We start from the raw sequence: 13454 nt of genomic DNA, 5'->3' as shown, positions 1-13454 counted from the left end.
TAATTTAAGTGTAGCAACAAAACATATTTTAATTAGAAAACCTTATTATTACAACTCATTTCTATATTTTAATAATATTTCAAAACTGAGTAAACTTAAGCAAAAAAGGCGAATCTATCAGATGGTCATTACTTGTCCTTAAGGTTTTTGTCTCCTTATTCTCCACAGTCATTATTCTACATAAAAGTGACAGCATAAAATTCAAATAAATAAATCTTCTGCAGCAACTATTTCTGATCAAAGGTCACTTGTTCTTTTACATCTTCTAGGCCACTTGCCAACAGATGCCAATCAGCAAAACTACCGCCAACCATTCCCTAGGGACAACAAGAAACTGTGGGAGCAGAGTCATTCTAAACAGCTACTAAAACTCAGTGACTGAACTATGTAAGAATATCTGTTACTGTCCTCTTGGCTTTAGATTTTGCTTTGTCTCCTTTACTATCATTAGTCATGTTTTATGTCATGTTTTTACTCGGTACGTTTTACACACTATAAAACGTTGACCCTTTGATACTGCAGACAGGCTTTCCATATACTGTGGTTATTATTCATAATCTCCCAGAACTCTGTAAAGTATCAGTATGGATCCTAGCAACAATAAAAGGTCATATAACTATCTTTAAAATGTCAGCCATCCAGTTCATAAATGCTCACAGAAGAAGTAACAGTGCATTCACAGTGTCTCCAAAAAAAGAAGTATGTCAAAAAGTATCTGTACTGGTGATGGAGTCATTCCATATTGCCCAGAACCTCTAGTGGCACAGAATTATAATGGTCTGTTCCTTTAAAACACAGCCCCCACCTGCCCTTTAGTAACCACTGCTGTTCATCTGACACACCAAATAGTGTCCTTATCTTAGAAAAATAGAACAGAGACCAGTAGAGCTGAACTGCCCCTCTGGACAAACATCTGTTGAGGCTCACTAACAAAACTAGTTTTCTTTCCAACAAGATTATTCCTCAGGGTTTTGAAATGAAAGCTGTATGCTGAAAATTACACCGTGTCAATGCAGCAATTAAATGTTCCACAGCTAAAGAGAAGTACTGAAAGTAAGCATTCCTTTAAAGAAAATACACACTTCCTATTTACAGTGGCACAAACACAGAAACAGGTTCAGAGTCATACACTGTCTGAAACCTAGAGCAACATTTTGCATATTCAGAATATTAAATAAATTAATCTTTAACTCCTACTTTCTCCCTTGACTTGCAAAAAGAAAGACATGCTTTTTTTTTTTTTTTTCTTAATAACAACCAGTCTTTTTTTTTTTTTTTTTTTTTTTTTTGGTTTGGTTTGGTTTCCCTTATAATAAAAGGGAAAAAGGCAAGGATTGTACCAAAATTGGAGTCAACAACTTTGTCATATTTAACTGTGGGATGGTAACATGGATACTTTTGCTGTCTGTGTAAGATGCTCAAGTTTTCCCCTCAATTGTCTGTCCCTTCTCTCTCAAAAATAAATATGTTTCACAGAGTTTCCCCCTTTAGTCCCATGGTTACAACCACAAGTAAGGCTACATATTACTAAGCCAATTCAAAATGAGTATTTTGAAACAATCCTCATACAAAACAAAAAGGTTCACTTCTTCACCAGGTTGAGCAGTAAGATTGCCCTCCTCAATCCCCCAGATCAAGTAAGAAAGCTACGTGGATCTTTGATTAGGAATTAAATTTGCTGTCTTCTTGCACCAAATAGAGAAAAAGGGGTTTCATGGCACTAATTGTAATTTTAATCCCTCAAATTTAGAGAAAAAAACAACAAACTCATTCACACAAGTTAATCTTACAGGTCAGATAGACATGGATAGGCTCCAAATATTTCAGGTTCTATGAAACCACCCAACAGACAGCAAACCTCATCAATTAATAATGGAAAACTAGCATTGTGTAACAGAGTGAAAATAACTGTTAGAGGCCATTAATATCAATTGACATAAACTCCTATGGCTCACAAGAAGCACAGCCTTTACTTGTTCTAAATTATTTGCTTCAAGCTTAATGTACTTGGAGAACTGTAGATACTGTAGATGCAAGTGTTCTGTCTATAGATTGTGTAAGAAAAAAAAAAAAAAAAAAAGAAAAGAAAATTGATATATCTATTCATTTAAGTTTTGAACCATCTGATTACTATTCAGTGCATGTCAGATCCATTATGACATTCATCAACTAATTACGTTTTGACAAGAATCCAAAAGAAAATACTTAGGCAATCAAAACAGAGACAGAATGAAAAAGAGAATGGCACCACTTTAGGAAATGCACTAAGAAGAGCAGGATGACAATATGACAATATAGTAATATGCAGTTGGGACACCAAGCCTCACTCACAATGGGTTAAAAAAAAAAAAAAAAAAAAAAAAAAAGTTTAAAATACAAATACTTAAATACTGTATACCAGACTCCTGATCAGGCTCAGTACTTGATTGTGAAAAAGTTTTCAGAGTGTTTTTGCCAGATAATCTGGATTATAGATTTATTATTATCATTAATATTATTACTTGCTATTTTATTGCAGAATAGAGATAATTCTTTTGCTAGGTCCAGCTAAAAGAAATGTTTTAGAAAAAAAAAACTGTCTTCTCTGTGCAGAGATACCCTTGATACATCTGATATTATGCTCTAAAACATAATGATTCTTGTGGAAAATATCAGTCATAAAAATTCAGAGGGCCATATTTTAGAAAAATGTACACTTACAGTTCTCAAAGAATACAAAATTAACAGAATAACTACTAAATATTTTAAACATGTATTATGTATATGATATATTACATATATAACAGAATTTCACCAGTTTTAGAAAGAATCTTGAATTACATTCATCTAGTTAAAATCAGTACCTGTTTCCTACAAAACAAACAAAAATTCAGAAACACCAAGAAAGTTTGCAACATCAAAGCTCATCTTTCTTTTTTTTGTAATCTTGATCTCCCACACAAGTACAACTAGAACCACCTGTATTCATTCACAGTTGCTAAGGCACAGAAATGCTAGACATTAAAAACAGAAGTAATCTTCAATCTTCTCCTGAATGACATAATACATGTACAAACCTTAACTTCATAATAATTATATGAAGGACCCTATACACATCCTGATAACCTATTGGACAGATTGCCCTCCCAGTTAAATTATTTCTATTATAGAATAAATTTAACCTAGAAAATTTCCTTTTGCAGTACTAAAGCTGAACACTTATAGCTCCTTCATTAACTCCATGCCTAACAACCTGTACAACAGAGGACCACAGAAAATAATATGAACTCTAACCTTTTTTGATACAAGATGACATCAAATTACTATTAGGCAAAGTAAGTGCCTAAAATACCACTATGGTTACAGTATCTAATTATAATTCTAGATGTCATAGCATTTTTTTGCAGAGTTTTCCCCCCATTACTCCAGCCCCTTTTAACATTTATTTATTTTTTAACAACTAAAAGAAACCCTTTGTCTATTCATCACCCTTGAAAAAAAGCAAAGCCACCAGATGGCATTGCAGCACTCAAATATTTTTTTAATATCCACATTATAGGGAAAAATCTGTATGGATCAGTAAGAGAGTCTCTTTCCTAACCTACTTCCTGTTTCATGAATATTAAATAATTCATAAGCAAATACCTCTCTTCATCACAAGTAAGCTATCAAATACCACTTGGCCTGAAAAGAACAGACATTAAGAAACATAAGTTGCTGAAGATATAAAACCATGTGGATAAAAAATCTACTATTTAATTCAATCTAGTACAGGATAATTTAAAGAAAAATCACAGAAAGGAAAGCATTTAGAAATGCATTATCAGGAAGTTCACATAATATTAACAAGGGCTGCTGTGAGCAACAAATACTCAGTAGACTACATTTTTTTAAATTTAAGCCAATCCCTGTAAAAACACATGATGAACAAATCAAAATATATAGACTTTAATTATTTATTCTACCTTTCCATCAACAGGACATGGTGAGCAAACAGAGAACTAGTTTCAAAAACAAGATTCTTTGAGATATTTTAAAAAGCCCAGTGGTGCAAGAGTTAGTTCCCCCTTCAGCAGATCACATGTGCAAAATTGTTCATTGTTCAAATATGTTCATCTTTGCAGTTACTTTTGAAGGCTTGGAAGACTCTCTAGAGGCTTCATTCATGGAGACTTCACTGTATACCTAAAATAGGTAGTTAACAAACATTATATCTACCCTGAAGTCACTTTTTGGAATGGCAAAGATTAAGGGAAAAGCTTCTTTCACTCTTAATTGAGAAGGCGTTAAAATTTGTAGGAGTTGTGCATTCAAATAAAATTGACAGAAAAAAAGTGTGTGCTTAAGCCTAATTTAATTGCAGACCTAGATATAGGAATATGTTTCTTTTTTGCTTCATTTTTCTATATTAATTAACTTATTACTGGAACTGCTCATGCAGCCATTTTTATTAGTTGCTCAAAATTATTAGATATTAGGTTAAAATTAGATGAGGTTAGACTAGTTATCAAAGTTATTAGGTGCTCAAAATGTGAAATAAACCCATTTTATATAAAATAGTCATCTGAAACTGTTCGTTACATGACAGAAATAATTTTAAAAAATAAAAACAAAACAAAAATAAGATGTATATTCTTTCAGAAAGAAACAGAATCAAACATAAAAAGATAAAGTGTTACACAGGTATGTCACACAGCTGTGAGCAAGCTAATTTAAATTGTTTTCCTGATAATATAATAAATATTTGATTAATAATTTTCCCTATACATCCTGTATTATCATATTTACTTCATGAATATCACACAGTTGTACAAGTTTGTAACCACTCTCCTGTTTATGAAGAATTCAAGGACTGCCTTTAACTAAAGTCATTTAGGTACTTAACATAATGACAACTCTCCTAATCAAACATTTAATCCAATGCAGCACAACCTAAGTTTTCTCTTACACTGAATTTTTAACCTGCTTTTCAATCAACAGAAGCACAGACAAGAATAGCATGTTGATCCTAATTAATTACATGTAAAACTAACTCTGTGGTATAACATAAATCCTGAAAGACGGTCAGCATTGTTATTCATTTCAAAAAGTAAAAACAGAATTTGAACCTGCAAATATTTCCACATTTTTGACATCCTCACCACCATTCTGAACGTAGGTTTTCACATTCTTGACTGTTCAGAGAAGTGGCTGGAAATTCATTTATACCAATGGGATAGCTCCTACTTTAATTAATCACTATCTTTTTAGCGAAGCTGATATAATCCTTATAGAAGTAGTTGAAATATTAGCAAGAAAATCCAACTAATAGCGCATAAAAGACAATTTTCAAGGATATAATTCTTTTTAATATAAATATAATTCAATTATTTATATATATATTTATATTTATATATTGCACAACAAAAATGGACTGAAAGGAACAAGTCACAGTTAGAACAACAATTCAGCATACTAATGCAAAAACTTCTTCACTTTTAAAACATTCCTTTTCCTTTTCTTGATAACAGAGAAGGAAGATAAAAAAAAAAAATGCTTCTCTAAAAGGTGATACTACTACACCATATTTATTACACCATATTAACATATTTTATTACACCATATTTACATCATATCATAAATATGAAAATATGCCACCATCTTCACTTTGCTATTCATTTAATTCTGATTTTTCAGGGACAAAGTGAACTCACGGGTAGAACTGAGGCCTTCTATAGCACCACTAATTCATTTTTATTTCATTTTTTTAGCTCTTTAGCTCATAAGTCAGAATATATATATTTTATTTATTTTAAAATTATAACATTTGGGAAAATTTCACTCAAATAAGGAAGATTTCATATTGTGAACAGAGAGATTTATTATTAACTGAGATGGAAAAATAAGTAAGGGCCAAAGCAGAGGGTGGTGGCAGCCATTAAGTGCAAATATTCATTTATTTTGAAATTATTTATTTTTCCAAAAAGGCATGCAAAAGATATTAAAGCCTTTACTTTTCCAATTTTAAGTAACATTTACATCATGTTTCAATTTAGCGTTACTCTTAATTCATTACAATTCTAAAATTGAGTCACACTGGATTCCAAACAAGAGGTTCAGTTTTCTTGTTTTCATACAAAAAAAAAAAAAAAAACCTTTCTATATTCAAGCATTACAGTTTTCTATTTTGCTCTTACATTCAATTTTTATGTAAGAAATAGAAGTATAATGGCATTCAACTTTTAAATAAATCAGAATCACACTTCATCCATCTATAACAAGAAGACATTCCAAGAGACAAACTAATTAACTTACGGTAAGCAGGTCATCCATGCAATACAAACAACTAAATCATGTCCTTGGACTAAAACCATGTCCTTGATCTCTGCATCCTCTGATGAGCATACCCATGTAAAACTAAAGTTTGATTTTCTGAGTTGATTTTATTCCCTATTTACAACTGGTTACTTGCAGTAGTTTTAGGAGACTGTTTTTATTTTCACACTACAGGTAAATGAATATTATTTTGGCAAAACTTCTATGAAAGCAAATAAGGTTATCTTTGCAAGAAAAAACAGGATCAAAAAATAGTACTTCCAAATAGCCAGAGGAAAAATTAAATTAAATTAAAATAAAGTAAAATAAAATAATCAAACCATGCAGCATCATGCATGTATTACATTCCATCTACTTCTATACTATTTCTTCATGTCTAAAGTCACTAAACAACATGACCAAAGGCAGAAGGGTCTGAAATTTCTGTAAAAGTCAGATTTTTCCTTTGCACACACACTACGACAAAATAGTCTTCCTAGCAATGCAGCTGAAGGAAACTATGTACTGTATCAGCAGATCTCATGCATCAAGAACCATGTTAAAGTAAGATGAGATCCAAAGATTTCCGTTACTGCTTTTACTGCTTTTTTATTTATTTTTTTTTTTAAAAAACAACATCAGGATGAGAACATATTCAGAAACTCTGAAAAAGTATTGTGTCTTCTTTCCTTTGGCTGGACATCAATTACATTTCTTTTCCAAAGAGAAATTAAAATTAATATTTTATTTACCGCTTTTCCTTTACTTGGTTAATCTCAGAAAGAGAATACAGACAAAACTGATGAAATAGAATGCAAAGACAACCTGGGTTTGTATCATTATAACATTCAAATAGAAAGCTGGCTAGTTTTTTTGGCTCCTTAAAAATGGATGTCATTGTAAAAGTTACTTTAAGAGGATCAAAAATATTTAAACTAAATTTGGATTGAGGCCTCAACCTAAAGTTCACAAGTACTAAACTGTAATCAAATGGAAAAACCTTGTGCAAGCAAATTCAAAATATATCTGTGGTATCAGTCTAGGCAGACATCATACTGCAAACACATCAACCATCACCAAGTCCTTGGCTCTTTACATACTAAGTAAAAGTCAGTTTTCTTCACATACTAAGTAATAGCCAGTCTTCAGTTTATATTTTAATCTCAAGTTTTGGTTGAGGAATAATTTACAATTAGAGTGGTATTCCTTATTTACCTTCCTTCAGTCTACATTTCTAGTCACTAAACTATTGAAGAGAGAACCCATTTCATAATGTTGTTACAAGTATAATCCATTCAAAACACAAAGTATTTAAACCATTGCCCAAAATATAGAAAGATCTGTGCCCTCCCTAAGCATCACTTAAGAGGAATTACTAGTGTTACAATTACTAGTATTACTAGCAGACAACTCCATCTGGAAACAGATTAAAGGCGGGGAAAAAAAAATGAAATCAGGGCCAGAATTCTAAAATAGTACAACAAAAGACACCTAAAGCACTCCAATGCCAAAAGGAAAATAACTAGTAAAAACAAACCTAATTAATTAATTCTCTCAACATGGGATCAATCCTTAAGGATTTAGTTTTCCTTAGTCCCATTGAGCAAAATAGGAATTTGCAGAAATGTTATCCTATAAATCTTTCGTTATCCGATGAAAAGTGAAAAAGGGGAAAAAAAAAGAATTTCAGGATGACAAAGAATGAACTGAAAAACACACAATCTTACTATTGAAGTTCCCTTTATTTACATATGAAGATAAGCAATCTATAATAACATTATGAAAGATGATGGGCAAACATACCACCTCTGCTAGGTTTCTGAAAAAAAAAAAAAAAAACACCTATATTTGCTGCATCAACTATCAATCATTTGCTCTTCAACCATGTATCAGGTAGTCCTTTTAAAAATCTCTTTCCTGTTCACTTTCCAAGGTTACTAAAACCATGAAAAAAATACGTGATCTATTATTTGTATATACATATATATGTATATATACGTATCACTTATATGTATCACATATATATACATGATCTACGTATTACAAAAATCCGTAGCCTAAATGAACTGCATAACCAAGAGATCCTTCACCACAAAATATGTAGTCAAAAAGATAAATCCAGTAGCTTATATTAAAGACACTGGCTGCAACAAGGTCTTTTAAGTAAGCCAAGTCTTTTAATTCCTGGGGATAAGATGGGGAAAAAAACATTCTCCTTTAACAGATCAATTGTTATATTGTTTTTACACTACATATCTGTAGTATTTAACATTTTCTTTTTTCCATCAAGTTCACACCACACGATAAAAATATATAGAAGCTACCAACTTTTTTGACGCAAAGTTCGAAATCCTCTTAACTATATTTCAAACCATCATAACAATATCTTAGTGTATATTTGTAAATTTTAAGATTTTTTTTTTTTTCCCCAAAACATATATCATAACCACAGAGATAAAGATTTACTTACCTGATCCTCTTTTGGTCACAACCTTCAAGCTCTGAGTTAGAGTAGCACACAAGAGAATCAAATTTGGAATGGGAGCTTTCATCTTCTATCTTTCCACAGCTGTTCCCTAGAGTTCAAAAAAGAAAATACTGGTTTTATACTGGTACTGAAAAAAACATTGCAGCAAGCAATTATACAAAATACTGTCACTGTAGAAATTTAGATATATTTTTTTTTGTGAGCAGCTTAACCCACCAACATGATATATCACTGCTAAAATAAATAAATAAATAAATAAATAAATAAATAAATAAATAAATAAATTGAAATCACCTTAAAGCAAACACATGGATGCACTACATTTAAACCAGGAGCTTGAGTTCTAATTTTGTCTGCATATTGAAAATTCATTGGGTCCCTGTTAAATCCACATAACAGGATCATTATTGATCAATTTATCCTATGAAAAAGTGTGATCTTTTTATTAAACCTGAAAAATAAAATTATTTCTTTGAATCATTTTTCCCTAAAATTATATTATTAATTATTATTATTAATATTATTAATTATATTATTATATTGAGAATATAATAAAATACTGTTTTTTTCTTTTCTTTTTCTTTTTTCTTTTTTCTTTTTTCTTTTTTCTTTTTTCTTTTTTCTTTTTTCTTTCCACATTCATTTATTCCAGAGATTGAGCACAAGATTCACAATGAAACAAGCAATTAAACACAAATCTGGTCATCTTGTTAGGAATAGTGAAAAGGGAACATTAACAGCCCACCAGAGGAACCAGCAGAGACTCCTGTAAGTTCCTTTTATATGAGCTGAAATCCCATGAGCAAAATCTGTCAAACATATTCACTGCAGCAAATGTGAAGTGAATGTTATTAGGATGGGAGATGGATAGATCACAGGTTGTAGCTCAGCCTTCACCTCTAAGACAGGAACAAAGGTTTCTATTTCTATTGTTCATGTTCTTGGGGGATGAAGCGGTATAAGCAGCAGATGAAAATGGGGAGTACATGTTTTGTTAATTTCCCATATAACTCAGAGGGTGTAAGAGTGTAATCTAGTCATGATAGTGCTCCAGCTTTGTTTTTCAATGGTTGATAGGACTAACAACCCACATTTCAATGTGTTAAAAGATGGAATGGGGGACAAAGCTGCCTCTGATTAGTCAACCTAGATGGCATAGCCTATTATCTGTACTCAGGATAGTATTTTATGCAAAAAGAGTTATATAATGAAAGAAAGGGCTGAGATCAATGGTTCATTAATATTATAAACAAAGACCAAAAGAAACCAATGTGGTCTTGATATCGACCTCTGCTGATCACAGCACTTTACAGCAACTGGTAACATTTTCAAAATAAACCACATGGTATGAGCTTTGATTTCAAAAGAGACTTTGAATCTTTTGCTCTTTCGTTGGCAGTCAAGTTACTCTGTACCCAAGATATTTCTGAAAGCAGTATCTTAAAATATCTTTACTTCAGAAGAGAACAGGTTAAAATAAAAAATAGGGGGGATGTAAAAGAGCACATTATGGGAAGAATCACTTAATGATTCTTGAAGAATCCTTCTTCAAGTTTTATGTTTCAAGGTATTTGAGAACTAATTGCAAACTTACTTCATTCACGATTATGGCTTCATTAAAGATGAAGGAGTAAGAGAATACAGTTTGAAAACAGCAGTTTGATATCTAATTTTGATACTGACATTTATATAGAGATACACACAGGCAGTAACACGTTTGCTTATTCACTGGCTGTTAGCAAACTCTAGCACTCCTGCACTAATTTAAAGCTCTCTCAATGAACCCTACTAACTCCCATCCTAAAACCCTTTTCTGCTGATGGAAAAAGCTATTCCTGTCTGTTGTCAGTAGGCTTGGTCTCATGTAAATTGACTGAAGGTCAAAAAACCCAAACCCCTGCTGGTGACACCAGGCTCAGAGCCAATTATTAATCTGCTGGTTCATCATGTTCAGTCCCTCATTATTTCCTGTAACCGGAGGGATAGAGAGAACACGACTTCTACTCCTGAACCCTTGACTAGTCTCCCCAAGGCTCTGAAGTCCTTCTTCATAGTCCTTAGAGGAGTTCTTCCTATTTCATCAATGCCTAGCTGAAACAGCAAAAGAGGATAATAATCTGAGGGCCATACTAGCGAAGGAAATTTCTTCCTTACGTCTTTAACCCAGGCCCCCAGGAGGCAGCAGACTTCCCTGTGTAGCAGGTCTGGTCTGCATATTGAGCCTTCATCTCCCTTCAGCAGCAAGTCACCAATGACAATGACCCATCTTTTACTCTTTACTGAGGAGGTTTTAATGCATTGGGTTGTCTGATTAGACTTTGGTGACACCTCCAAGTAGGAAGAACCATCACCCTCACCATTGTCCAGTTGTCCTCGCAGATCAGTGTACCTGTCCTGCAGGGACAGCTGGAGAGGTAGGGGAATCACCAGGCAGGTGGACATACTATGCTTGTAACACCAAGCAGGAACCTTTTGCCATTGCCCCTGCCCCCCAGTTCATCATCATTGTTGTTAGGGGGAGAGGAAAAGGGGGGTTCACTGTAGCAGGAACTCTGTCTGCTTGCTGGTCCCCTCCTATTACCTGCTCGCAAGGCAGTAGGGCGTGATGTGTTTCTTATGGAGCCTCTGCTGGCTGCCTAAGCCTGAAGGCTGGTAGGGACTGGCTCCACCAATCTATCTCCCTCTCACTCTCCTTGATGTCCTTCAGCCTCTCCACCTCTTCCTTTAGGAAGAACCTAAGCCACGAGGCTGAGTAAATCATTTACCTGGTCGCATCTGACGCAGGTGTTGTCTGTCACCCTGTACTGCAAGGGCCAGGCTCTGGCACTCTCTGCAACCAGAGACCTGTGCAGTCGTATGTTTGTGTGGGGCCTCTGTCTGTGTCTCCACACTTTTCTTGACAACAGCCTTCTGCCAGGGTGCAACCATGGCAAAACAGCAGACTTGCTAGTTCTGTCTACAGTAGCTTCCTCACTAAAATTGTAAGTTGTACGAGGCAGAGCTCCCAGAGAAGACGGAGGTGGAAAAGGGAGGAAAGGATCCTCCCTGCACTCCTCCATGCCTGCCCCTCTCTGAACTGCCCGTGCTAACTGCCAAGAAAGTCCTGTTTGCAGCACTCCCTAGGGATTGCTTCTAGACAGTAAGGGGCTGGCTGCCTCGGCGAGTGTCTAAAAAATGGTGGTGATGCCCAATTTAAATGGCCCACCACTGCCGCTGCTGTCTCTCGCGAGGACTGCTGGGTCCTGGTGGCTCCCTTGGCTGTCTCAAGCCACCTCGATGCCAGCATATGGGCCTCTCTCGCCTCATAAGGGCTCTCCTCAGAGTTTACCAACATTTATCTTATGTTTCCACACCTTTTCCTGAAAGCAGGAGAAGCTTTTTTTTTTTTTTTTTTTTCCTCGTATTATAAAAAAAAAATTAAAAACTCAAAGAAAAGACAGTAAGTTGAAGATCACTGTAGAGGAGTCGCTGCTTTATGCCTTTGTACATTGTGAGATTGGGGAATCCAGCTCACATCATTCTCATGACTGACTCAGAGCAGATGTCCCAGGTGAATGCCTCAGCAATTGAGCAGTCTACAAATTGTCACCTATTGAAATCAGTTGCAAAGCCAATAAGCAGGTCAAAAGGAAATCAAAAAGAAACATCTCAAGAGGATCTTAAAAAAAATCCACAGAAAATTCCTTCTCTAATGTCATGAGTATGTCTGAGGCCTAGATGCTGAAATACATACAATTATTTTTTTAACTGAAAAACAAAATAAAAGGCATAATTCTGAAAAGCAAAATTCTTAACACTAACTTCAGTGTGACATCTCATAAACTGGAAACAGCCTTCCTTCAGCAGTTATTTTATTGTTGTTTTGGTCTGTTCTTTTTGTTTGTTTGTTTGGTTTGTTTTTTGTTTTTTGTTTTTTACTAAAACAGGTACTTTTTAAATATAGGTAGTAATTTAAAATATATATATATTATTATTATTTCATGATTAAATGGAAATAGCATGTCTGCTGTTTCTGTAAGCAATAAGCAGATATACAGGTGATGTATGCATCAAAAAAAAAAGGCCTTTTTAATTTTTACTTTTTTTTTTCTTTTTTTTTTTCTGGTTTTCAGTTACCTCTTCCAGGAAGCTAATACAATGTATGGTAGAAACAAAATTCATTGCTGTGTCTCAAGTTGTATTAATGCCAGCATATTTTACAAATTCTTTGGCTATGAGGATACTTGACTTTTCAGATGAATAGTAGAATAACAAAATATTTTAGAATCAGGGATTTTTAATTGCCTTCTTCTTTATATGATAGCAAGAACTGAAATATAGTAGTGGGTTGTTTATTTGCATGAATAACAATATCAAAAACATGTTGAATGCTTCTAGATCAATATATTTCATGCAAATTTTAACTAGGTATGAAAATAATTTTCATAAGGTCTTTTTAATAGAGAATGTTATTGCTTCACACAAAAATGACATAAGAAGCCTCTGGCAGCTGCATTGAGTATCTTAGTTTCCACTTGAGGCAGAAATAGAAATACAGCTGTATCTCAACATTAATGTTCATTGGGGAAATGCCAAGCAAGATTTTTTTTCTTACTTGTTATAAATACTCACTGTAAGGAAAATGCATACACTTACACACATGCTCCCCAAAACAGCTCAGCAGAAATAAAATTAACCACAGTAAAGCAATTCC

General features: G+C 33.8%; 1 protein-coding gene across 1 annotated transcript in view; it reads right to left on the bottom strand.

The window, feature by feature from the left end:
• Window positions 1–13454, bottom strand: part of IL1RAPL1 (interleukin 1 receptor accessory protein like 1) — a gene marked incomplete at its 3' end in the record, with an annotated part of 758136 nt that overhangs the window by 656563 nt on the left and 88119 nt on the right. The window contains exon 2 of the mRNA XM_082779239.1: window positions 8744–8849. Coding sequence (XP_082635365.1) covers window positions 8744–8825 — 82 coding nt within the window. The 5' untranslated portion in view covers window positions 8826–8849. The remainder of the gene's footprint in view (window positions 1–8743; window positions 8850–13454) is intronic.

Source organism: Aythya marila (assembly GCF_965140915.1).
Source record: "Aythya marila genome assembly, chromosome: 1".
NCBI lineage: Eukaryota > Metazoa > Chordata > Aves > Anseriformes > Anatidae > Aythya > Aythya marila.
Note: the sequence above shows the minus strand (reverse complement) of the source record. Positions and strands in the feature narration are given on the sequence as shown.